Source organism: Mus musculus, chromosome 13, assembly GCF_000001635.26.
Source record: "Mus musculus strain C57BL/6J chromosome 13, GRCm38.p6 C57BL/6J".
Classification (NCBI taxonomy): Eukaryota; Metazoa; Chordata; class Mammalia; order Rodentia; family Muridae; genus Mus; species Mus musculus.
The window spans coordinates 68721567-68749398 of NC_000079.6; the positions used below are offsets into that span (position 1 = coordinate 68721567).

Genomic DNA, 27832 nt, shown 5'->3' on the forward strand with positions numbered 1-27832 from the left:
CCCGTACATACCGATAAGAACACTAACAAGCATGAAATGTCACGCTTATCGTTTATCTGTAATGAAATCTCACAGAACTATCAGCGAGCCACAGCAATGTTTGTGCTCTCTACATTTTGACTTTGTTCCTTGTCTCTGTCATTCTGTAAAAGGTCAAGGGCTGATTTCATTCTAAAACAAAAATGACAGAAGGTGGGGGTCCGGACTGTACACATCAAGCCAAATCAATGACGAAGCTTGAGCACACTAAATTCTAATCCTCTCGAAGAAAGCATATTGATTTTGATCCCGTTTGGTTTCGACACTAGAATCTTGAAGTGTCCAACCATCCTGTGCTCTACTCCGAGCCTCTCCTCTGGCTCCTTTGCATTTTTGTATTTTAAGTAGAGCTTAATCAATCACCAGGCTCCCCCCCGATGTATGTAGACCCTCAAAGCAATCTTCAAGTCCCAGGAGGAGGCTGGAGTTTCTGTACTGCCATGGTTTTCTTTCTCACGTTTTGGCCAAGTCTAAGGGAATGCGCAGTGAGGTTGGTGCTCACAGGAAAAGGCACATATTTCCTGAGAGGTTGAGCTAATGTGTCAGCTTTGCTAATCTGCTCAGTGGTGGTCAGTGCTAGCACAATGACACCCGGGCAAGGCTCACTATTTCAAACACAACCTGTGAAGTAGCTATGAAGTGCCTATTATAGTGAATAATTTAAATGTACCATCCAGGGAATCATTCTGATGTAGACACAGATTTCTTATTTATGTGGCTTCCAATGTTGAGAGTGTAAGCCAACTCTACACCTGTTGGTCCTCTCACCAAGCCGTCTCGATGGCCTGTTGGGACTTGGTCTTTTTGATTCAGAACTGCTGGGTTCTCTGTCCTGTCACTGTCCCCTGACTCTGAGGTCTGCTCTGTGCTCCAATCCCCTTTTCCAAAGGTGTCAACACTCATTTTGGTTCTGGCCTTCTCAGGTCTGTCCAATCCAAGTGCCTGGGTGAGTCCACTTAAAGAGGCACAGATGGTGTCATGAGAAGTCAGTGCCCTGGTCAGGTACCAACCTCAGAGAGGTTAGTAAGCGTCCAGTTACAGTTCTGGAAGCAGTCTGGCTCAAAAGCTGTGTTCTCCACACAGTTCTTAGAGGCTACTAAAGATCAACAAATATAGACAACATGAAGCAAGTACATAATAAGGCCTTTCTAACCCACCCATGCTTTGGAAGCACAGTGGCTGGACACTATATAAAATCAACTGCTGACTTCAGCTCTGGTAGTCATAAGAGTCTTAGGATTGCCCAGTTCCCTTGTGTCTTAGGTTCTTCCCCTTTATAATGATTATGCAATAGTATCTATCCCATGGGAACACAGTCAGTATGAGGTTAGATTTTTTTTCTGACACAAGAGATAAAATGGTAGCAGGCTTTGATTAGACTCGTAGCCACAGTCATCCGTGAAGTCATGTCCTGCCTGTGTGGGTTCCTGTGACGCTTTCCCCACGGTACCTTGTCATTTGAAACTGAGTTGCATGGTGGTGAATACAGAACCCAGATGGTCCTGAGAATAATTGCTAAGCATGTGTGAGCATCTCACCATCTCCAGAAAGGGGATGCCTTCTCAAGGTAGCATAGAGATATAGAGGTACTGTATAAACTTAAGATTACCTTTATATAGTATATATTATGGAAACAGAAAGTATTTTGAAAAACCAAGAGCCTTACCATCTTCATAACATAAAGATGAAAGCACTAAATTTCAATGTTAAAATTTCACACTTGCAGAAATACAAATTAGGGTTCATTACAGTCGTCATATGGAAGGGCTCTGGGAAAACAAACAGGCCTGACAGGCATGTTTGCTTTCTTCTTGGGATACATTGCATATGCTATAGAAAAATATGTTGGATCTTCCATTTTTCTTCCATTTTTGTAAACCAAAAAGGTAGTCTCTTTGTAGAGAAAGGAAAGTTACCTTAACTTTTGTGACAATAGCTTACATTAATTATTCCAATATTACAGTAAAATGTAAGATAAATTGGTGTGGGGTTAAATATGTAGTGGAGCTCAAAGAGATTATTACATCAATAAAGACACTGTTACTGTTGCAGGGGACCCAGGTTCAGTTCCAAGCACCCATGTTATAGTTTCCAACATTTGAAACACCCAGTCTGAGGGACTCTGTCACCCTCTTTTGGCCTCTGCCGTTCATACAAGCATGTGGTATACATAGATACATGCACACAAACACCAATACACATACATTAAACAAAAAGATGGAGAATTGGTTTTATTATGGATAGTGGCAGGACACATAAGGACATTCTTGTAAAGGTCTTTCTTTTTGAGCAGGTGGGCAGCTTGGGGGTCGCTTTTGGGATTCAAAACAAACATTGATTTTTAAGCAGCAGTTAAAAATGTAAAACAATTCAGATATTTAAAACTCTGTATGTCTAGTAGGAAGAGTAATTGCAAGAAAGCATTTAACAGTGCAAAGTGTCGAGCAGGTGGTGTTTTCCTCTTCTCCCTCTCAAGCCTAATAACAAGACACTAATATTCTTATTTTTAGAAGCTGGGAGTAATTTGATAGGGCTCTTCACAGTAGCTGCTCTTTTGGAAGACACCTTTGAAATAGCTCTAATTGATGATAATTACTCTCAGAAATAAATAACAAGCAATATGCCTTCAAAAATTAAATAGTCAATGACAAACCATACCTTAAGGTGCGATTTTGAAAATTATGTTGACCCATTGGCACATCCTGCAATAAAAAAGAAACTTAATTAGTGGTGTCAAAAACATCTTTCAGGAAGAATGTGCTAACGATCCCGAGATGGTACATATTTCTTCTCTTATCATGGTGAATATAATGTAAATAACGAAGTGATAATCTACCTGAGAAAAAAAAGGTGTATCATAAACACTTAAAGACTTAAAATATTGGTATAAAGGCTACCAGGACCCAATGGTGATGACTTTAGGTGAAATGCCCAACAAACTGGAGACACAACCTGGAGAGACCACCTCCAGTAGACAGGCACAACCCCCACTTGAGAGATGGGGCTACCCAACCATCTCAAAAGGTTTAACCCAGAAATGTTCCTGTCCAAAGGAAAAAGACAGGGACATAAAAAAATAAAATAAAAAAATGGAAAAAGAGACTGAAGGAAAGGCCAACAGTGATTGCCCCACCTAGGGATCCATTCCATCTGCAAACATCAAACCCCCACACTATCGCTGATGCCAAGAAGTGTTTGCTGACACAGATTGATATGGCTGTTCCCTGAGAGGTTCTACCAGCACCTGACCAATTCAAATGCAGATACTCACAGCCAACCATCGCACTGAGCCTGGGGACCCTAATGGAAGAGCTAGGGGAAGGATTGAAGGAGCTGAAGGGGATTGCAACTCCATAGGAAGAACAATATCAACTAACTGGACCACTGGAAGCTCCCTGAGACTAAACCAACCAAGGAGTATACATGTAGGCAGCCATGTGATACATATGTAGCAGAGGATGGCCTTATCTGACATCAGTGGGAGGGAGGCCCTTGGTCCTGTGGAGGCTCAATGCCCCAGCATAAGGGAATGCTAGAGCAGTAAGGTGGAAGTGGGTGGGTTGGGAAGCACCCTCTTAGAGGCAAAGAGGGTGGGGGATGGGATGGGGGATTTGCAGAGAGAAGACTGGGAAGGGAGACAACATTTGAAATGTAAACAAATACAATTGTTAATAAAAGTGTTGGTGTAATCCATAAACATTGGCTATTGAGATGCTGGGAGTAGCAACATAATTTGGTTTTTTAAAAGTTTACAATCTTAAAATGCTCAATTTTAGCTTCAAATGGTGGCTTGCAGAAGACTTCATTAGATTTGTCAGAAATTCACAATCAAGTGGAAATGAATCTCAGTTATCACACAAATGTTTGACAGTGTTTAAAACATAAAAGTATCTGTCAATATCTGTCCAAGGACTGATTGGCAAACCAGGCTGTAAGAAATGGCACCAAGGATTAAATGGGTTTACTTGGACTCTGGAGACAAAGGACAGGAAGAGAAAATGTCATATGAGCACAGGAGGTTCCAGAAAGATTGGAATGGAGACATGGGCTGGGAATGACAGTAGAGATAGCTCGATGCCTAATAACAGCCAGAGAGTTAAAAACCAATCAATTGAACAAATAAAAACCACAGGGATGCTTTTGTATACTTGTTGTGGAATTAAAGTAAAAGCTTGAACAGTATGTTCAAACAAACTTATGCTTCATGTTTTATTTTTAAACTAGGAATATTGATTATAATTGGCAACTGGACACTAGAGCCTGGGGGTGCCTTTTCTAAGTGCCCCCGAGTGCTCAATGACCCCAGCATGGATCCCCCTCTCCCGATGGTTTCACGCTGAGCTTCAGCTTCCACAGTAGCATCTCCAGCGTCAACCTCTCTCACATGCCTCAGGCTTGCACAATCACCCATGCCCTTCCTTGTTGGATTGAGATATGAAGAAGGCATGGTGCTTATTAGAAAGATTATGATTTTTTTTCTATTTTAAGTAACCTGACTGCTCCTTACATTTATCACCTCAATCTGTCCTCATTCTCCAGCTGTGAGACCTGCTGCTGGCATGGATCCATTTTGCCACCAAGTCTCATCTGCTCCCCTTTCCAAGTAGACCCAGAGTATGCATCTCACAGTGCCTGCTGCTGCACCCTTGTGTGGAAGATGAGGATATTTCTCTCTCTCTCTCTCTCTCTCTCTCTCTCTCTCTCTCTCTCTCTCTCTCTCTCTCTCTCTCTCTCTCAGAATCTCTGCAGTTCTCATTTCCATTGAGGGACTTGACCCGTGCTCCTGCCAGCTCCCCTCAGGAGCTTCACTTTTGACCTTCACCTGAGAGGTTCATCCCTACACCCCATTAGGACAGACACCATTTCACTCCTTGATACACCTAAATTTACCTTCTTCACAGTGCTTATTGAACCTGAGATAGCGCTATTCATTGATCTTATTCCACTGTGATCTCCCTCACCATTAGAATATAAACTCCAGTCAACACTGTCTTCTGTTGACTGACCACTCACAATCTTCTCTTGGTTTACAACTATTTTTAAGTAAGGTATGTAACAGCAATTAATGAAAAAAAAGAGTTGGTGAATTCGAAAGACAGAAGGAGGGCTATGTTGGGGGGGGGGTGGCAGTGTACTGGCTAGTTTTATGTCAACTGGACACAAGCTGGTGTTTTCACAGAGAAAGGAGCCTCCATGAGATCCAGCTGTAAGGCATTTTCTCAATTAGTGATCAAGGGGGAAAGGCCCCTTGTGGATGGGACCATCTCTGGGCTGGTAGTCTTGGGTTCTATAAGAGAGCAGGCTGAGCAAGCCAGAGGAAGCAAGCCAGTAAGGACGTCCCTCCATGGTTTCTGCATCAGCTTCTGTTTTCTGACCTGACTTCCTTTGGTGATGATCAGCAGTGTGTAAAGTGTAAGCTGAATAAACCCTTTCCTCCCCAACTTGCTTCTTGGTCATGATGCTTGTTCAGGAATAGAAACCCTGACTAAGACAGGCAGGTACAGGCAGGAAGGGGAAATGATGTAATTATGTGATAATCTCAAGGATGCATGGCCCCCACTTGCAGGACTTAAGGATCTCTTGTTAAGTCTGAGGCATGGAGAAGAGGGAAGATGGAAAGCTGACTTTATCTGCCAGCCTGCCATGCTCTTTCTTAGCCAATGAGAACCATAAAACATTGCATCTTATCTCAACTTTTTCCTGCCATTACACATGAAACTGGACTCTACTTCGAGACTGAGGCATGCTTTTAGGATTATGTTAGTGATTCAACTGTGTTCACCCTTCCTGCTTCCTCTGGATCAATCTTCTATATTCTTCTCTGTATCATATTGCAAGAGTCCCCACTGTGAGAAGCTTTGGCATTTCTGATTGGAACCAGAACAGGGAAACACAGCAAAGGGTCAGGCAGATTGTTGTAGAGCCTGCACACCTAGGTCTTGAATAGTCTTGATAATGCCCATGAGCAGGATATCATGGATTCACAACTGCTTTCATTAGATGCTCAAGGTATCATACACTTTTCATAAGAGAAAGAAGAGTTTGGTTAATTCATTTTGTCACCCATGGATTCAGAGGTCACCATCATTGCTGACAAGCATGATTTTGGCTGGAAATGGCTGGTTCGTGGCTGGGGCAGGAGCTCCCAGTCCTCCCACCATGCCCATGGCTCCAAGGCAAGCATACCGTGGTGCTAATCTTCCCATTCTCTGTGGTCATGCTATCTCTGTGGTGCAGATGTGCAAATGGCTTGGCTGCTCCCCAGGACTCCAAGTACCGGGTCATGCGGACAGATGCTCTCATCTTGGCTCCATCCAGAGTGTGTCGAGGTCTGAAGAGATGCTGAGGACTCCGTCTTTCTCCCTTGGGAGGAGAAGCAGAGCATCACATTAGGCACACTCTAACCCTAGTCATCCCTTCCCTGGTCCTACTCCAATCTCATTTGGCCAAGTGAATTGTTTTTTTATTTTTTTCTAGATAGAAAAACTCACATGCACTTGATATTTAATGGATAACAATGCATAAAGTAAACACTTTGGCAGAACTTAGGATCTTCTTTGGTTTGTGTTGATGGTTTTGTAACTAGGTTTGTCTGTGTTGATCATGCTAGGTGGCCTCACACACCTGTTTTTTGGTGTTCTTGGCCTGAATACATGACTCGTACCATCTGCTCGCTACTCACGATACCCATCACCCATGTACCTCTAGGTCAACCGTGAAGCTAATCAGAAGTATGTCCCTAAAGGTGAACCAGGCTTCAGGGAAGCTATTACAGACAAATGTTTATGAATTGATCTTGATTTTGTGATCTTGGCTGACGTGGCTCGAAAGCCCATCTTGCTGTGTTCTGTACTATTTACTAGTAGTGCCACTTGGACAGTTATGCAACTGCCTGGAGCTTCAGGGTCTTACACTGAAAATGATGTTAATACCAGTTTGTCAGGAATCTGAGAGAAGTTTACAACACTGAAAGCTCAGAGTCCCTTGATTTCATCAAACAGGCAGTGTGCATACAAGAAGAGGCCATGCTGTCCTGTCTGTACATCTCCCAGGTGATGGGCTCTCTGGAACACAAGGGAAGCAGATCTGTATGTATCTATATTTTCACAAATGGATTGACAATGGACTGTGAGGTTTGCTTGTTAATCATAGAAAAACTCCTCTCTTTTTTTTCAGTTATCTTAGTTCATCTCATTAGATTATTATGTTTTGATGGCTTCATATTTCTTCTCAACTCACAGATTTCAAGGCTATACACACCAAGAGCCTTTCACATGCAGTATTATACAAAAACCCCACACACTAATATAGACATATCTCTACAATAACCCTAACCATCATCCTTCATCCCCTCCTTCCGTCCCCAGCATACAGACAGGAGATACTTTTAAAATATTTTCTGAATAAATATTTGAATTTATCATTGCAAAGTGTTTTCTACAATCAAGCCATTGAATGCACTTAAAGTAGTTTAAGGTGAAGAGTAGCAGAGAAATATACCAATTCCTGGCTAAAAGCACTACCTGTAACAATACTTCTGCTCTTCCTTCCCAATCATGGAAATCACGAGCTAATTACAAACACTGCAGAGTGGTACTGACCTTGGGGTTGATTACAAAGTAGGTTTTCACCAAATGCTGCTTTAAATATGGGTCTCTTATCTCACCGTCTCCTTCCTCCACTTTATAAGCCCCATTCAAGTGCTCCAGAGTGACTGAGGAAATGTGAACACGTCTGAAATTGAAAGATTTAAACATATAAAGGGATAATTGTAAAGAAAGGTATTCTATTTCTTTATGATTTGGGGAATAATTTCTCTTCCAAGTGAAGGAAAGCCAGTGTGTCCTTAGAAATATTGACTTCAGTGGAGATTTATAGACTACTTTGCCACTGCTTTGAAGGACAGCATCTGGAGGTCACGAGTGCCTAATACCTTCAGATTCTTTGTGCAGACAGGGAGTTTGGTGAACTTCATCAGAAAATGTTGGATCACACTGAATTTTCCTGTGAGAATATCTGTCAAAATCCACATTTGGGGTCTGTTAGCACAAGGGCCTCAACTGTATGAAAGAATGGATTTCCTTCCCAATGCACACTCCTAGGCTTCTCTGAATTACAGCTCACACATGTGAGAGTCACATGACTAATTACTAAGCACAAGTGGACTCTATGGCTGCTTATGATACTTACACTACTGCTTGTAGATGCTCCACTGCTGGAGTGATGCCATGCCTGTACTGAATCATTCAATGGTAATTCAGATCAATATTGGTAAATTTGCAAATAAATAAGGGTTTAGAATTGACTATGTGATATTCATAGAGGCTAAAAGGCTTATAGAATTGGGGCCCTGAACCCCTCAAAAATATTCCCTTCCTTCCTTCCTTCCTTCCTTCCTTCCTTCCTTCCTTCCTTCCTTCCTTCCTTCCTTCCTTCCTTCCTTTCTCCCTCCCTCCCTCCCTCCCTCCCTCCCTCTCCCCCCTGTGATTTTCATAAGAGGTCACACAGGTATCACAATTTCAACACAGGTAAGAGTAGTCATGTAAAACCCAGCAACTCTTTATTACCTTGTTCACCTGGCATGCCTAATTAAGCCACCACCTTGAAGAGAGAAATTCAATATTTGTCTTACCCAGGGACTCCTCCAGCTTCCATGTGGTTGGCCAAAGTAACATCATGAGACCACACGTCATACTGCCACTTCTGGAGACCAATCACACCACAGAGAACGTTCCCAGAATGCACTCCCACGCGCATGTTGATATCGACCCCAGTAGCATCCCTCACTTTCCTAAAGAGAAGTGAAGTGATTGCAGTTCAGGAATGTCCTTTTATTCCTTTGCTTCATGGCCAAATTCCCTGTGTTTTATTATCCAGATCACATCAGACTTTTGGCAATGCCTCCATGGACCCTCCCATGGCAGGGGACAAGAGGAAGGGATTCTCCTCAGCCACCCCAGAAGTCCACCCAAACATCCAGAGTCAGCCTAGTGTTGTCAGGAGTAACAAAACATTTGGCTACGGCTTTTATATTTCTAAGTAACATGTATCAAGAACAGATCCAGGTGTGTGAGCTCTTGCTATGTGTTCAATTCAAAACCTTTAGACATCAATGCCATTGCAGTATCAGACCTCATTCCAAATACCATTTGCAATTCTAGTGCTTTCTAAGGGGTATGTCATTGATAAACATATTATGAACTTATTTGGGAACTTAATAACTTCAGCCTGAATATGGATTTAAACAAATAATCATAAGGGGTTAAATCTTATCAGTTGAAATTTAATAAAAAATAAAATATTCTTAAACCTCCTACAGGGTTTTTGTTTTTATACCATAATATGAGGCTGGAATCATCTTTTGTCTATCGTTTTGAATACCAAATATTGATATCTCTTTCACTTGAAAATTCTTTTCAGTGTCACAGTGATGCTTTGAATGTACGTCTTGCTATCATATAATGTTTTTTTTGGTGTTATCTTCTGATATGAAATGATTTGTAAAGGTTGTACTATTTTAATTTAAAAAATCTTATCAGTTGAACACACTACTTAATAAGAAAAATAATTTTAAGAGCTGTAATTATATGTAATATATTATGAAAATGAATGTAATTTAAAATTGTATCTCATATTTCATGAGTACTGATAACCATTATCAGAGGTCAATGAAGAATTTCACTAAAGCAGAGATAGAAACATCGGGCAATGTTGACTTAAATCATTCACCATTCAAGGTATTGTTACAAAACAAGGGTTTAGGAGGATAATCCTAGCACTTGGAGACAACTGCTCAAGGGAAAATGGAGAAGAAGCACAGATCAATAGCATCTCATTACAAAGGACAGACAATGGTCTGTTACATCACAGTAAAGAAAACTATTATCATCTCACAATGGCCCAGAGTGTGCATAATGATGGCATTGGACGATGTTACAATTTCCAGAAAAATGTGCTACTGATGTAAGAAGAAATGGCTTCCCTGAAACGGTATCCCTTCACTAGACTTCCTGACTCATCTTATGCTCCAATAATAGGAGTACAAATGCTGTCCCTTCATGTAAGAGACAAGAGAACAAAGATTTCCCAGAATGTATGAGAGATCCCCAGTCTGTCACCCATTACTGGGGGCTTAAGAAAGCAAACTATTTTTAATCACCTCATCAATCACGCCTGAGATCAACAGGTAACATATCACAGAATGCAGAGCCAATGAGTGGAACTTGTTTTAATCACCTTTGAAACAAATTATTATCTCAGTTGCACTGAAATTCTTGGATGATAACTATGACCCTAAATGCCTCTGTCAGTCTTTCTCTGGACTGCGGCACTCTCAATACATCCATTTCCTCATATTTACCCTTAAATGTACAGTAAGCGCCAGTACACAGAAAATAGAAATAGCAGCAGGTGAGAATTACAACTCAAAATTGTTCTGCACTCAAATAGAATTTCTGAGTGGTACAACTTACTTTATGGCTTCGCACATATCCAGTCCCATTTTCACACAGTTCTTGGCATGGTTAGGGAGAGATATCGGGAGCCCGGAAACACAGTAATAGCAGTCTCCTAAAATTTTAATTCTCATGCACTCATTCTCCTGGAGAAAGAAATCAGAAGACCTCATTTGCATTGAGCTACAACGATTTGGATCTGTGCAGCAGCATCCATTGTTGACTCTGCTCCCATGGACAGGGCACATGGAGAGAGGGAGTCAGAACCTGGGCTTTCCCCACTGCCCAGAGAGAACTCGCCACCCCTTCCCACATTCCCATTTTCAAAGCAGCACAAGTCACGGTGAAGGGGAAGATGTGGGGCATACAGAAATTGCTTTGGAATGGGTCTCCCCTAAGAGCAGAGAAAGATTGTTCTCTGTAGGCTCAACTTCTCTAAACACTCGTGGAGAAGGACAAACGAACATTCTAAGAAGACTGGAATTGTTCAGACCAGAATCAGACAGTGAGACTTAATATGTGTTAGAGTATTATAGTGTTCTCTACTGTGTTTGGGCTTTTCTCCTTTATTTTAACTGACAGCAGACTCCTCCTTACACACACACACACACACACACACACACACACACACACTGCCTATGTCTAATACAAAGTTTGCTCAACTTAGGGCTGGATAAACGGTCAATGGTTAAGAGCTAGTATGCTCTTGCAGAGACACCAGGTTCAGTTCCCAGCACTTGCATCTGGTCCCTCACAATCCTCTGTGTCTCCAGCTTTGGGAGATCTGACCGGCGTCTTATCCATACAGAGTCACACATGTATATACAATACAAAACTAATCTTAAAAAATAAAAAAGGAAACAAAGTTTGACCAACTCATTTTGCTTGTTTACATTATATTTACATTAATTATAATTTACATTATAGTATTTAGGTTATCTCATTCATATGCATCAATACTACATTCCTTTTAAACCATTTAAGGAGCCCTTTAGTAAAACATGACAAAACTCAAGGTTTTCTAAACACGAATTATTTCCTCTGAGAATAACACATGACATCTTTGTAAGCATGTACGTAGTTTGTTGAATGTTTCGGCACATGTCTTTTCCTGACTAATAGGTCAGGAAATAGGTAGGATATGTGTTCATGCTTATTTATATCACTATTGATGATGTATTTAATTATGCCAGTGTAGTGTCACAAATAAGAAAGGAGCAAACTAATCATTAATCATCCTCCTTGTACACTTCTTAAGTGAATATTTTAGGTCAGAGGTTAGAAACAATGGCTGGCTATGACCTTGATATGCTTGGCTTAAGTGATGTGATTCACTCTGTGGGCTGGGCTGACTGCTTGCTTCTGATGCTTGGTTAATGTTATTTAACTGTATCATGAGCTGTTATCTAAAACGGATAGCCTCTCTGACCATGGACAGCTAGGCTCCATCTGCTGGGCTGGACTGAGATGCAGTCAGAGAATCTTACAGGAAATCACAATGTCCCTCTATTCTGAATGGGGAAAGTGTTCATTCTAGAGTCTTCTGTAGGCATCCTTCCTGTTGCCCGTTTCTGTCACTTGTCTAGGCAACAGAATTACTGAACATACAATGAGTTACAATGAAGTTCCACTGGAAGAGGACAGGTCCTATTCCAATATGACTGATCCTCATAGAAAGGAGAAATGTAGGTCCTAAGAGGTAAAGACAGAGGTAGAGCCATTCTCTCACTAAAATTTTAACCTCCTTTCTCAGTGGGAGCTTATATACAGAAAAAGACAACACACTAGAGGGATGGGCCCACAAAGAACCATCATCTCGTCTGCAGACGAAATTTCTTTCTAAGACACTGGCAATTGTTTACAAATGAAGTAATCCATGCAGAGCAGCTCTTCTCTGCATAAGTAACTAATATTCATAGCTATAGTGAAGGGTGTTAGGGAGCCATTCAAAACAAAATTAGGCTGAAAGGCAGTATTTAATGAAAAGGAAAAGGTTGACAAAAATGTTTTTCTATCCATATTCTGCCAGAAATTCTAGAAGTTCTCTAAGTAGAATCTAGTGTCATCTTAGATATCTTGAGTTCATGTCTTTGTGAAATTTCCCATATATAAGCATACAGAGGATGACACCCAGCTGATATGTCTGTTGAAGTGGCAGAAAGCTATAAGATAAAACTGAGGCAATAGTAAATAAAGGGCTTGTACAAACGGCACACTCATACCTCAGGGTTCCTTCCAGAACCCTACTTAAATGTACGAAGACAGGATGATTAAACCTTCACATTGAGATGCCTAGAAAGGAACCCCCCTCCCCCCGGAGAGCGCAAGGTGGACAGCATCACAAAGAGAATCTCACCATTCTGAGTGTAGAATTATACATAATTGTAAATTAAATGTAAAACTGTTACAAATAGATGAAAACTTGAAGTGCTTACATGTTAGGGCACTGTCCTTCCTAGCTACAGCAAATAAAACTAACAGGTTTTTGCAAACATTCTTGAAAGAAGGAAAATAAGCTGGGCATTTATTTATCTTCTCAGTGGAAGGAGTGCTGTGATACCCACCTTTGCAATTTGATCAAACTTCCCAAAGAGTTCATTCAGCATGTGGACCAGTTCACCAGGGGAGCAATCGCTTGCAAGGCGGGTGAAGCCAACAATGTCAGCATATAATATGCTGTGGAAACAGGTAGGGTAGGATAATTTAAAAGTCTATATTATGTTGTAAAGACAAGTCTTGGCAATTTCCTATTAGAACAGTGTAAATGCTTTGTATGTGATATTTTTAGAAGAAACATACAATTTCCTGGACAGGAAATACAGAAACCTTTCATTAAATCATAATTGAAATATTTCTCAAGTGGTCATTTTAAGGGAAGCTGAGGAGTTAGTGGGGAGACACAAACTGCTGCATCATTCTGACCCAACTCTGGGTCTTTACTCTTGTCTTTCCTCCATACTTCCGGGCACTGCACAGCTGCCTCAACACTCCTGCAACTCAGGTGGTCAGTGGAAAGCCCTGACCTGAACTGTCATGTGGCTCACGTTGTATAAGCTTCTACAGTAGAAGCAGCCGTAAAAGGAGCAGATGATAAGGCCTAATCCTGTGTGCACCAGCTCAAAAAAGAAAGAAAGAAAGAAAGAAAGAAAGAAAGAAAGAAAGAAAGAAAGAAAGAAAGAAAGAAAGAAAGAAAGGAAGAAAGAAAGAAAGGAAGGAAGGAAGGAAGGAAGGAAGGAAGGAAGGAAGGAAGGAAGAAAGAAAGAAAGAAAGAAAGAAAGAAAGAAAGAAAGAAAGAAAGAAAGAGGAAAGAAAGGAAGAGAAAAAGAAAGAAGGGAAGGAAGGAAGGAAGGAAGGAAGGAAGAAAGAAAGAAAGAAAGAAAGAAAGAAAGAAAGAAAGAAAGAAAGAAAGAAAGAAAGAGAAAACAAAGCAACAATCCTCTTTTCTCAAAGGGGATGGCAATCACATGATCCTGCATAGTTTGCTACCTGCTCAGACTTCAGGTGGGATGATGTGTCATAAACTGGATTGGAGTTTATTTTACAGTAGAGAAGTGGAAAGAGTAAGCAGAGGTTGTGATCAATGTGTGAAATCATGTAAAGCAATCATGTGTCTCTAAAGCCTCACAGGAATTGGGGAATGTATCACTACTATAAAGTTAAGTTTGAGCCGGGAAGCAATGGAGAGACATGGTCCTGCACTGAAGGAAAGTCAACCACATTGTGGCTAATTAGACGCTGGCAGGGAGCTTTCAGGGAGATACATTGAAGCTGAAGAGTAGTTCCTGAGTGAGCTGTGTTTGGGAATCCAGACTCACACAGATCATGAGCTTGCACAGGAAGGAGACCACTTCAGCTTTGTCAGGTTTTACTGCTGCCTTAAGTCATCCATCAGGTGAATCAGCACAGGATGCTGTGTAGAGTTCCATGTGTCACAAAGATAATGAAGTCCCAGAGAGCGAAGAGGCACAAAGGAGCCACAGGAGTGACAACAGTACTCATTTATAGGAGAAGATAAACTCAGTCAAGAAAAGAAAGTATCAAGATTGTAGCAAGATGAAGACAGAGGTGTTCTCTGAGTAGGGGGAGCACATGGTTAGTGGGGCCTGGACACCTGGCTGGCCAGTGCAACAAATATGCAGAAGAATACCACAGAGATGGGGAGAGGAGGGGTCAGAGGAGACCTCAGTTTGAATCAAGTTGGTGGCTCTTTGGGGGTTATTTCCAAAGGTGGCAACCCGAGGACAAGAAACACTAACCAGAGTATAGAAAAACCCTCTAGGTCCTGAACTGTGCAGGAAGGACATGGTTTCAGACAAATGATACATCAGATTAAGCAATAATACATTTGTTTTTATTTTGCCTTCATTTTTCAAATGTTGTGTCTCTGAATGTTTAAGAACTGCCAGGGAAGATCTGGAGAAAGGCAATCAAGAGTCAGAAGGCAACCAATAGTTGCTGTCATCACACTGAAAAATTATTATTATTTTTATTAGTGCTAGTAAGTATTATTAGTGGGAAATAAACTCTGTGTCTAGTGGAGGTCAAAGCAGAACCAGGAGGTAACAGTTAATTTTTCTGGCTTTGCCTAGATACCCAGCAAACGGATTCCTTGTATTGGCCGAACTGAGATGCCATGTTGAGAGGATATCAGGTCAGGCTGCTGATTGTGAGGACTAGGAGAGTTGAGGCCTCTAGTTAATAAACCATGTGACCCATCCAAGGAGGGCAGGATAGAAAGCAGATCCTCCGGCAGCTATAAACGATGCTTGGCCTGTAGTTCCATGACATAGCCAAAGCCCTAAACATCTGAATAAGCATTCAAACTTCTAGCCTATGGACATGTGAGATGCTTATGTCTATGTTAGACCACTAAATTTGGGGGTGACCTGCTATACAGAAACTGACAGCCAATGAAGGTTCTATAAGGGTTTCATTAACTGCTTACAGTTGCCAAGTTGTCCAAGGACAATATGTTCAAGGACTACTTAAGTGAACCACTTTTTCCTTTACAGGCTTTGATTACCCAATAAGTAGCTTGAAATTAGCTCCTGCGATGGGAGGGGACTGTAGCAGTTTGTACAAGGAAAGGCTGGGAGGAAGAATCACTGGAACAGCCCTCTCCCAGATACCAGAAATGAATTGTCTTGTTTTTTTTAACCTTATAGATGAGATGCTTACACAGCCAAAGGCAAACAGGGCTTTTAAATAATTTTATTGCTTAATGTGCCATAACATTAGTGTGCCATTCAAATAGGCTTAGTTTTCGTCATCACCCATCCAAGATTTCTTCTTTAGTTCTCATTCGGTGGGATGGGTTTCTTATTGCTCACATAACCGTGTGTATGTTTGCATTACTGGCTCTGTGCACCTTTTTGTAAGATCTGATGACAAATGAGCCATGGATCTAAGTTTCTGTAAAGTGCGTGTTTCATCTCTGAGTTGCAAATTTTTTATTTAAAACAGCTGGCCCAGGAGACAGTAGCCTGTGATGAGAGCCCAGATTTGGAGAACAGACTAGGGCCCAGTTCTAACAGATGTTCAACAGACTGCAGTTGAGAGCCAAGATTTGGGGAATAGGCTAGGGCCCACTTCTAGCAGATGTTCAATTAAATGTATCTGTGGTCCTGGGCATTCTGAAAAAGTTTCAAGAACCTTCCCCGACAAACTAAAGAATAACAAATGCAGCTAGGTATATGTGCAGAGGATTATGGGGACTGCCAATATGAACAAAAAAGCCTTTCATCAACACAGTGAATGGATGAGAGAGCAAACTCCTGAAAGAAGTACTTGGAGCAGGTCGGACTTGAAAGGAATACCAGCTATGTGGTGGCTTAGGGGAACAAGTCTCCTATCCAGCCCAAAGTGAAGGGCCTTATAGTTCCCCTTCTGTATTCAGGGGTGATAGAGGCTTCACACATCTTTCTTCTTGGCTAGACTCCCACAGTGCTAGCTTGCTGGCTTCTGAGCACTATAATTCTAGGAATGACTCCCTGAAGGATTCCTACGTCTGTCTTGACAAAGCAGTTACTGTCATGAGAAATACAAAAATAAGCACCCCACGCCCCATGGCCTTTGTCTCTGCTTGGTCAGACCCTGTAACAAAGTATCTCAGCCTCCTCCCGGGAATGCACTGGCTTCACCCAGCTCCTGCTTCCAGGAAACCCATCTGGAAGGGTTGGCCACTATATCGCAAAAGCTCAGGGCCACTCGTTCTAACTACACTGCAGTATGACTTTGGGGGTTCTCAGACAAAAGACCCCACAATCCACTTCCTTTTCTCTGTTCCTATTGGCCACAGATGGCAAGCCCACAAACTCAACTCAATGAGCTAAGTACATTATTTTAATATGAAGGTCCCGAGAGGTATCAGAATGGTAAGCGATGCGAGCCACACTCTACCATCAATGGATGGGAAGTTATCGTAGGATGTGACTCCCCAGGAAAAGGCCACTGAATCCAGTGCTGTGGGCCCGCACGGGGCACCATACCTCACGTTGGTGTGTCGCTTGACATACAGGTTGTGGAAGTTGTTCGTGTTTTCCATCTGTCCTGCTTTGGGTCCCTGTAGCCTTTGAATGATTTCAGCCTTCATTTCCATGGCAATGTGAGCAGGCAGCAGGGAAAGCAGAAGTCGTTCCTGCAAGGAGGGAAGGAAAGGTCGACATGTTTCAAATGGATACGGAAAGGGCCATCTGATTAGGTGCTGCTCTGAAGACAAACAAAACAAAACAAAACAAAACAAAACAAAACAAAACAAACCCCAAAGTTTCCTAAGGTCAGGCCATGGTATAACATCTTTATTTATTGAGTTCTAAATAAAAGTTCTTCACCTGGGTAACAAAAGCAGGTATAGTTATTTCCCCAAGGATATTACTCGTCTACTTTGATTCTGAAATAGGAAAGCAGGAATCATATTAAAAATCCAAAATACCAACAGACAATGTGAGATTAAAAAAAAAAAAACATTCATTTCACCTTCCCGTTCACGTGCATGAGAAAGCGTGAGCTTTATTGCACCTGGGGAAGGCAGGTGATACTCCAAGCTCCCTAAAAAAGGAAGTTAAATATTTTCCAATATTTCATTTCCTCTATGATAAACACCCACTATCCTCCAGTGACTATAAACTACTTCAGAAACGGAGTTAGACGTCTGAGTCTCTGCTAAGCGTTGTCCTTAACACACGCGCTTCCTGTGTGTTTTTGGCTTCTACATTCATGAACGCAGTTTTGGTTTCCACGTTCGTGAACACAGTGGCAGTGAACACTAGCATGCTACCCGGCACTTACTTCAGTGTAGACCTAGTTTAGTCAGAGTGGCATTCTCCCACATTCTGGAAGGAAAAATAATCATTTTTGGGGGGGAAAGAACCACAGGAGGTCAACCTCAGAAGTTTAGAGTCAAAATAGAACCATTTAAATGTTCATCTATTACATGTAAGACCGTCAGCAGGCTCCCCCAGCTCCTCACTGTGGCTCTTAGAGCTGATTTTTTTTTTTTTTTGGTATCTTGAGGGCTGCAGGGTGGACCCTCTGCTCTTGGTGAACAGGACCTGATGATAACAGTGTTATAAAATAACAATAAAAGTGAATTTCTAATGAAAGCCAGAGTTCAAAATAATACATGAGTTTCCTTCAGATTTGTCTTCATCCACTTTTAAAGGCCAAATATTAGAAGCTTTGCTCATTGCCCAAGACCCCCCTCATCTATGTCCCAGGCACTCGCTGTGGCTTGTTCCTTCCCACCGTTTCTCGGGTCTCAGACCATGAGCTCCTGTGTCTGCCTGTTTCAGTTCCCAAGCATCCTCCAGAGGGGCTCAGGACAGCTTATGGCTGTCACGCTGGCACTTCCTCCTCCACCTCACTCCCTCATCCTTCTTTCTGAGACCACCTCCAAACTCAGGTCCTCATCGGGGGCCCCTTAGCATTGCCCTCTCTCCATATTTTATAACCAAGTGAGCTAGACACCAAAGCCAGTCCTGCCTAGGGACACAGACTCCACGAAGAAAAATGGAGAATCAAATATAGTGATTTTATCCCCCACTCATGCCTTATTTAACAACCAAATGTAAGTTACAATTTCTATTTTAAATCCAAAAGGTAGATGAATGACCAACCTTTTTTTTTTTAAAGGACTGAGAAATACGGAAGACAAAATTCACATGTTATGTAACACAAACACATCTCTTTTGTCGTATTAACACATCACTGTGGATTTAGAACACAGTAAAATGTTTGGGAATAGGAGGTTGAGATGACTCTGTGGATGAAGGTGCTGACCACCAAGTTTGTTAGTTAATAAAAGTGAATGTCTAATAAGAGCTGTGTGAGCTTTCTCTCTTTAGTGACCCAGGCAAAGGAGCAAACTTTTAAAGCCAATTCGCCTTTCAGAGCAAGCATAAAATACTTTCTTACGAGTTTTTAAATTTTCATGCATTATTTGAGGATTTCATACATTTATATTATTTATTTCTATATCCTTCCCACTCTGTCTGTCCATCTTCTCCAAAACCCTACCATGCTCTCGTCTTCATTTTCTTTTTCTCTTTATAATCCCGAGTCCAATTATTGTCACTTGCATGTGCACATATGTAGAGCCATGCACTGGAGCATGTATAACTTAGAGGAGGCCACACCTCTGAAGAAAAGGACTCTCTACTGCTAATAGCTCTCACATAGGAGTGACGCTTCATGACCCTCTCTCCTATCCATGCTAGATTGTTGGATTTTTAAAATTTTGAATTCTTACTTCCAATCATTGTTTTATATGCAACCGAATCCTATCCGGAAAGCAAGCCAGTGTAATGAGCAGGAGGGGTATTAAGTAGTGCCTCTCCCTCCTCTTTCCAACTGAAAGGGGCTCTCAGAAATTAACAGTTTTTAGCAGAGCTGAGCCACAAGTGGCTCCATCATGCACCTGCTGAGGGAGAGCTTGTCTCATCTAAGACTGCCCTGCAACACAAAAGAGCTCCGGTCTTACCCAGACGCTGGCCTTTAGAAGACACCCACTTGGGGTATGAAAAAGAGCTACCATTACCTCCCTCTAGTTCACACTAGCTTACACATCACCATGCAGCCAGGACTATTATGCACATCTGGGAGAAAGGACATCTTCCACCAATTCCGATCACCAGCCTATCCCTGGAGTTGGGTTCTAGTCACAGTATGACTATTGCTGCTTCTCTTGTCTCACAGTGCTTATTTCTCATGGGTCCCTTGCAAAGGTTACTTCATACCAGTTAATTAAAACACACCACTCCGAATACTTACTATCTGAAGTCTTGTTTTATGTTTATTTGGCTACCATCTTAATAAAGCAGATATAGTGATTGCATAAGATAGGAAGCAACAGTTTACAGCATAAGCAGCTCTGAGATGGGGGAAGATGGTTCCAGCCTGTTTGCTGCCTTTTAACAGATAGCATGGGAATCCGAGCTCCAATTTCATTGTGCAGAAACTAGTTCTGTGCCAGGAGACCTGTCCGCGTCCATGCAGGATTTGGGCACTTCTTAGAATTCTGTTGGACTCTTTGTAGAAGTTACCTTTTCCCATTCTGGAGACAACTATGTGTCTAGGATGGATGTTCCCAGTGACTTGTCGCAACTAGCCAGGCTTGTGTTTCATCTTCCCTAGTTTCTATAACCTCCTCAAATAGTGATACCAGTCAGGAGGTTGCAAGCAGCAAACCATGAGCCTCTGAGTGAGATTCAAACTTGAACCATAATATTGCTTTTGCCCATCATATTCTTAGAGCAACTACAGAAAGGCAGGAAGAACAAGAATGGGCTGGTGTGGGAGCAATGGCCAGCATAATCATATCTGTGTGTGGGTAAGGTGGGTTCTTATTCATGGCTATTATAGCTATGACAAAATACCATGACCAAAAGCAACTTGGGGAAGAACAGCTTTTATCTAGTTTACTTCACAGTATAGAGAACTCTGTCCAAGTTAAAATCAGTGTACACCTCAGCAAACTAAACATTAAGTCTTTTCCTCGAGTGCATCACTTAATTTCTTATTAAAAACTGTGATTACATACAGTTTCATTTCAATTTAACTATTCTGACAACAGGAAAAAATTGGGACGGCTGTGGATCAGAGAGAACCTATGATTAAAAGGGAATCTAAGTTTTCCAACTTGGACAGTGGGTGGTGGTCCCACTCGCTGGGATGTGTAAGGAGATGGCCAGAGAGCTTTTCAGAGAGCACACTGTGAAAACAGGTGGGAAGAATGAAATTACCACTTCTATGCCATTGCCATCGCACTCCAGCCAAATGAAGTTAGAGAAGAAAGCACTCATCAAGTCAAATTATAAGTTACGTCTATAGTCACTGACAGCAGTAAATTGGCATTTCTAAGCTTGAACTGTTTACCATCAACTTTCAATTCAATTCTCTAAAATAGAGCCTCTGGGGGAATCAGAAATCACTCATCAGGTGGATAAATGTTCAGTTCTTACTGGTAGACAGTGGAGGTCCCCAGGGAAGGCCACAGCTGTGCTCTCTAGAGCAGGGACAAAGGATGCTTGAGTTTCAGCATGCAGAGAGCAATGGCAGGCAGGTCTTGGGTGGGGTCTTGCACAGAGTCTGGGCATCACAGAATGCAGCATCAGCAAAGGGCCAAGCGGTGAAATGCTCCACACAGAAGCTGATGCTGGTTGGCTCATCTCTCAAGGTCATCTATCCAAAGACTAAGCCATAAACAAGATGTGACAGCCAGTCAGCCCCATGGGGAAAATGTGTGAGGACTGACCATAATCCTGGACACTGGGTGATAAAATCCACAGCATAATGTCTGGGTTGCCAAGGAGGTTAAGACACCAGATTTTGAAACTCATTTGGGAGACAGGACAGGTGAGGATACCCATAGTATCCTCAACTCAAGAGGAAGTCAGAAGCAGTGGGTTCTTATGAAGGGTTCCTAAGAGCAAAACTGAATATTTTAATAAATAAATGCAGCCCTCCTGTGTGGGTATTATGCTATAGATAGCCAACTCTGGTGTAGTTTTAGATACACAGCATCTAGCAGTAAACTGAGGCACTGCTCTGAAACATACTGACCCTCTCTCTGTCTTTGTGCCACTGGTCAGCATCTTGGCCATGATCTGCTCTGATTTATGGGATGAACATCTGTGATGGGGGCTTGAGGGTGCTGCCCATCGTAGTGGTGAGGAGACAGGAGTAAGAGTCTGAGGGCTTGGCTCACACTGCGTCCTCACTGGGAAGCAGAGAGAGATGAGTGCTGGTGTCTCACGGGCTCGCTCCTTTATGTTCAATCTGACACCTCAGCCTAAGGGATGGTGCTCTTCACATTTAGGCTGAGTCTTTTCCCTCCCATTAACCCAAATTAGGGGCTTAACAGCCACACTGCTGTGTTTATTGAGGATTCTATACTCTGCAGCTTAGCAATAGAAATTAACCACAACGTTGGTCCTTCTACGTGTGGCATCTGGAAACAGTGGGCTCACTATGAATTTTCTTGTCTCCTCTTGTTTTGTATTATAGACAGTGAGTTGGGAAGCAATTCATGGTTTGGAACCTATGCATAGTATAGAATGCTAACTCACCTATGCCCAACATGTACAAGTGGGAGACCATGATTCTTGGTGATCACTTTGATTTGAGGACAATTCCACCATCCTATACTCTAGCTATAGAAATGCTTATAACACTGAATAACATGTGCACACCAACCCATGTCATTTAGATATAAGATTTACATACAGATGCTTTGACTTGGTAGATTTTATGTACATAGTCATGTAGGTAACCTCTCCCCTGTAAGTGTGACTTCAAGGTGGAATCTGTGGGTTGCACTTCTCTGAGGTTCTGATTTTTTCTCTTTCCCTCACTTACAGCAGAACTTAAGACCCATAAAACTGACAGCCTCCAAAGGAACTCACAACCTCCCAGAGACCTTGAAGCTCAGCTCTATTAACCTCATGGGTCCTATCAAGCACAGAAGTGACGATCTTTATTTCTTCCAGCACACTAAAGAATTGTTTATCAAAGATTTGCTCCAACTAAAAGCTGTAGTCATTGGAATCTAGTCAATCCTCCCTGACCTCAAGTGTCATCCTACATTCAGAGTCTTAGTGACTATTTTCTCTCAGCAAGTGTTAATTCACACAGTAAACTAAGGAACAGGGTGGCCAATAGCTCTTTCTCCTCAATTGAGGCATTACTTCGTAAAAGAAAGAGATAAACTCATCAGTCCTAGGAAGTAAGTGAGTCTTACAGGGCTCAGGAAGGAAACAAAACTCCAAAATTTACAAGGCCCTGGCTCAAGGCTACTTAAGCAACAGTAATGGCTGAGGGGAAGAGAATCCCTTAGAGGCCCAGCTGACTACAAGTTGTGAAGGGAGCTGCAAGGATGTAGCTTTTTTTTTTTTTGTTATCAAGAGGTCACTGTTTCTATGATGCATCTGCCTTTTAGTCACCAAGGCCTCACCCAAATTCCTGTAAGTAGCTCCAATAAATTCACTAGTTCCCTAAGCTACACTGAGGAGGAGTCATTTCTCTGTTATGTCACCAGCACTGTGTTTGAGGTGAACAGATACGTGTTCATACCTCCCTTGGAAGAGTCATAGAATAGGAGTGTCATCCGGCAGCCTTGACCTCCATCATTCAGAATGTAGATGCACATTGCAGGCACCCTGTGCTCAGGGGAGCCCCAGGAGAAGCACAGAAAGGGACCACCAGCATCTTACAGTAGGGTACATTGCCTGCTCTCCTGTGAGACCATGGTGCCTGTCTTTGCATCTTTAGGAGGCTCAGATTCTTGTCTATAGTGGGTCACTCTGCCAAGTCTGGAAGCGCAAAGCCAGTGAAGGAGCAGAACAGAATGAGGCTCAGAAGGCGGCATGACTCCTAAGTATCAGTCTTGAGTCACTAGAGTCTTTAAAAATGTCTGTGAGGGCAGGGGAGATAACTCAGTAGCTAAACTACTTCCCACATAAGCATGAGGGTCACAATCCAGATCTCTGGAACCCTTATGAAAGTCTGGAGGGAGGGTAGGTGTCTATATTTCTACAGTGCTTGAGGCAGAGACAAGGAATGCCTGAAACAACCTGGCTAGTCAGACGAGCATAAATGGTGCATGCCAGGTTCACCAAGAGACCCTGACTCAAAATGCTAGGTGACAAGAGATGAAGGAAGATACTGGATAGCACCCTTGCCCTCCCCCCACATGTGCACTGTCACTCACACATGCATTCACACACATGTGAACACACACACACACACTGCTCAAAACAGTGTGTAATCTGTGAATTCACTCAGCAGATATCTGCAGTTGTTGATTAAAGAAAAGACTACTATTTTCAGAGATACAAGCTCTGTAGTTCATGGTGATTTTCTGGTCCATATTTCTTGAGTCCAGTTGCTGTACTCTTGATTCACGATTCTTTCCTCCATTCCACAACAATTACGGAGGCTTTCCATGGACCACTTACAGGTCCATGGACCTTTATAAGTCTCAGCCCATTTAATTAGCCCCACAGCCCAGTGAAGCAGACACTGCTGTCTGTCCCATGTCTAATAAGAGGAGAATGAAAAGCTGAGACATCATCACAACTTACTCTCCGAATTTACAGTGACAGTTAACGGTTAACGGCTTCTAACCAGTGTCCAGAAAACAATGACAGCAGGAGTGGGCACAGGAGTGGCTGACACAACCTTAGATAGAGACCTGATTGTCCCATACAAAAGCCTTGGGTATGGTGGAACTTTATTTTAAACTCTATTTTCAGTGGGAGATGGAACTTTCCATAAAGTATGCTGAAGTCAGAGACTGGAATACTGCACTGAGCAAAGCTGCTTCTGTGTGAGCACCAGCAGCTTCAGGAACATTTCCGTCTCCAGTTGTTTCTTAGCAAGCCAGCCCAGCTCAGGCTAGCAGCTCTTCTGCCTTGAGACTGCACCATCCTTCATGTAAACCTGCTTTGGGACACCACATCGTACTATGAGTATGTGCAACTTTCACTTTCCAATCAATGTGAGATAAAAAACATTGCATGCAGAGCATGATACCAGAATGATTTCTTTGGAAAGATTGGGATTCTGGAAGAGAGAGTTTCATGCTCCACTCATGAGCACATAGATGACTCCTGAAGCAGGCACATGTATTTTCCTTTATGGATGCAGAACAGAGTTGCTGGTCACAGAGGTGAGCAGGGCATCTTCAGTACTGAGGCAAGTTTCCAAATCTTTGTTCATCTGTCCCCATAGAAGGTGTCTCATGCCATCCTCCCGGGACAGCCTAGCAGGGAACCAGCCTTCCAGTGCTGCACTTGTACTCAGGGAGCAGGATTTAGTGTTGCACACATCCTCAGGGACCAGCCTTCCAGTGCTGGACTCCAACGCTGGTTTTCCCCGTGAGCACTAAATGGATCTTTCACTTTGTCATAATAACAAGTTTTCAGGGGACGAGTAATAAATGAGAAAAGAGGGGCTGTAGATGAGTGGGGATCCACCCTGTGCCAATCAGGCTGGGTCCTGTGACACAAGTGATGACTCAGGCAGATCCGTCACAACCAACCAACCAACCAACCAACCAACCAACCAACCAACCAACCAACCAACCAACAAACGAACAAAAACCCAAGCCCAACTAAAACAAAAAAAACAAACCAAAACAAAAATCAGAGGGGGCAAACTGCATTTCTCAAGATTTTATTTTAAGGCTATTCTACTGCAGTCTGCCTGAATATACACACCAACCTGTTATTTGAATGGTCCACATAGGGGGTGTTTTGTCTTTGGAAAGCACATTGTCACCATCAGACTACAGGTGACTCTCAGAAACACTGCATCTACATTTCATGTCTTTGGAGAGAATCACTCCACTTATTAGATCAAAACAGCCATGCTTGCTCAGGACCTTCAACTCCCCTTTTCCTGATAAGAAAAAGAAAGCATGGCTCAGAGCTCACAGAATTTGGGAAACGAGGCATCCTGGGGTGGAGTCCTCATGGATGAGAAGACTCAAGTTCAGATCACACAGCTCATACAGGAGGGGATTTGATTCGGCACATCTCACCACTTGTCTGTGGCCAAGAATACAAGCTCTTGGTGCTAGAAATAGGAATAAAGGCTCAATACGGGGAAATTCCATCTGATTAAGAGAGCAGAATCTCTGACCAGAGTGGAGACTTAACATGCCAGTTGGCCTATGCCAATCACTGGCCAAGAAATCACCACTGGGAAGGCGGGTTCACCTTAAGCCTTGTTAGAGAGATGAGCGGAATAATTGGTCCTTTAATGAGATATTGTACTTTTGCTTAGGGGCACAACTGTGAAGCTTTAAGTTGACCTCCTTTTCTGAATCATTCGACAGAATGCAACATCTCTCTTCTCTTTTCCCAGAATGCTTTCCTCAGCAGTTTGTGTTCTCCCAACCCTTTGGGCTGTCTTACTCATCTACCATGTGTCTGACCTTCATGGCAGCTTAAATGGCGTGGCTTTTTAATTCTTTCCTCCGCACCGCTGAGGCTTTTACAGCTTGCCTGCCCTGAGGTTTTTCTTTTAAGTGCTAATAAAATTGTCTTTGACTTTTTCTTTTGAATCCACTCTTGAATTATTTTCTTCAGGAGACTAAGAAAACCCTGATGTCTTCTGCATCCTCTGACAACTAAAACGGGAGAAGTTACAACCCAGTAACATTAGCACTGATCAGAGATTCAGGTCCAAAGAAAAACAATCACCTGGTAGACTGTGAGCTGAGCCCAGCTGGGCACCAGCTCTGGATGCTTCCAATGCCTGGAAAGTGCACATGCCCAGTATATTCTAAGACACGGTGTTCTGTATGTGCCTCACCTCCCCTTTTCCTCCTTTCAGACCTTATGGAGTACGTTCTACTGCAGAGAACATTCTTCCCCTGGGTCCTGGATGACTGATCCCTTCATGTTGTTCCTACCCACCTTCCTTAGTTAAGGCTATTTTAAAACAAATTTTCAGACAAGCTTATAATACCTTTACTCCCTCATTCCACATTTTTCCATGCCCAAACTGCTTTGGGACCCCATGTTCCCCCTTGCAGTGGTCATTAAATCCCACTAGAATTATATATTTATATCTGGTACATATTTGTTCAGACTGTGTGATGGTTTGTATATGCTTGGCCCAGAGAGTGGCACTATTAGAAGGCATGGCTCTATTCGAGTAGGTGTGTCACTGTGGGTGTGGGCTTTAAGACCCTCATCCTAGCTGACTGCAAGTGAGTATTCTGTTTGCAGCCTTCAGATGAAGATGTAGAACTGTCAGCTCCTTCTTCACCATGCCTGCCTGGATGCTACCATGCGCTAGCCTTGGTGATAATGGACTGAACCTCTGAACCTGTAAGCCAGCCCCAATTAAATGTTGTCCTTATAAGTGTTGCCTTGGTCATGGTGTCTGTTCACAGTAGTAAAACCCTAACTGAGGTACTGTGTATTTTCAATATTGTGTGTCCAGCATCAAACACAGATCCCAGAGCCTGACATGATAGAGAGACAGTATTTGCTGAATGAATTCAGCAAAGAATGCATGAATGAAGGACCAAAGGCCTTATGACACTTTGAACAGAATTTCCAGTGTATTCATTACATCATCTAATTCTTCAATGACAGATCTTAGGAAAATATCCGGCTTATGTCTGTTACTTCTTAAGAAGGCAGCATGTAAATTATAGCACCTTCTTGACCCTCAGAGTCCTCAAGGGCTGAAAGCTATTGAAGTAAATGCCTGCAGTCAGTTGTGGGCTTTTGCTGTCAAGTGTCAGGAGGAGATGAGAAGATATCCTTACATATGTCAACAAAAATCGGAATATGTCCTGAATTTCATTTCTGTTCATTCTTGAAACCATCTGATTTTCTCTAAAGAAGAAATCATGGAGAACATACTCTGTACATATATGTATGGAAGCTTCATGCATGTATGGGCATATTTACATTCACACATTTAAATTTTTTTTTCTTGTATATTATGTTAGTTGCTAGGGATGCACAGGTTCTTGGGGAACTGTAGACCTGTGGAGATTTGATATTCTTTTCAACACCTCCCTGAAGGGCTTCTTATTTCTGATGTCCGCAGAGCTGAAGAAGTAGTATTATCCCCATTGTTTCTGCAGATCCAAGCCTGAACGCTCAGGTAAACCACTCAGGCCAAGGCTCCTCCTGTGGCAGACTCCAGCTGCTGACGGGATGGAGCAAGCCCAGCCCAGAATGCAATGTAGAGGGATGGAGGAGAAAATGAATAACATATGAACTGAAGCCTGCCAAAGCAAAAAGAAGGCACATTTTCTGCCAGGAAACAAAAATTCAGACCAGCCTTGGAATGGAAGACATGGCTAGTGGGAAAATTCA

The 27832-nt window shown here is 42.4% G+C and overlaps 1 protein-coding gene across 2 annotated transcripts in view; it reads right to left on the minus strand.

The window, feature by feature from the left end:
- Adcy2 (adenylate cyclase 2) overlaps positions 1 to 27832 on the minus strand; it is a 379558-nt gene that overhangs the window by 101524 nt on the left and 250202 nt on the right. For both annotated transcript variants that reach the window (XR_001780768.2, NM_153534.2), the window contains exons 5-11: positions 16982 to 17130; positions 13058 to 13169; positions 10512 to 10639; positions 8672 to 8830; positions 7641 to 7773; positions 6226 to 6402; positions 2698 to 2741 (exon numbers count right to left, since the gene is read on the minus strand). Coding sequence is in view for 1 of the 2 variants with exons in the window: in NM_153534.2 (NP_705762.2) it covers positions 2698 to 2741; positions 6226 to 6402; positions 7641 to 7773; positions 8672 to 8830; positions 10512 to 10639; positions 13058 to 13169; positions 16982 to 17130 (902 nt within the window). In the remaining variant the exon portion in view is untranslated. The remainder of the gene's footprint in view (positions 1 to 2697; positions 2742 to 6225; positions 6403 to 7640; positions 7774 to 8671; positions 8831 to 10511; positions 10640 to 13057; positions 13170 to 16981; positions 17131 to 27832) is intronic.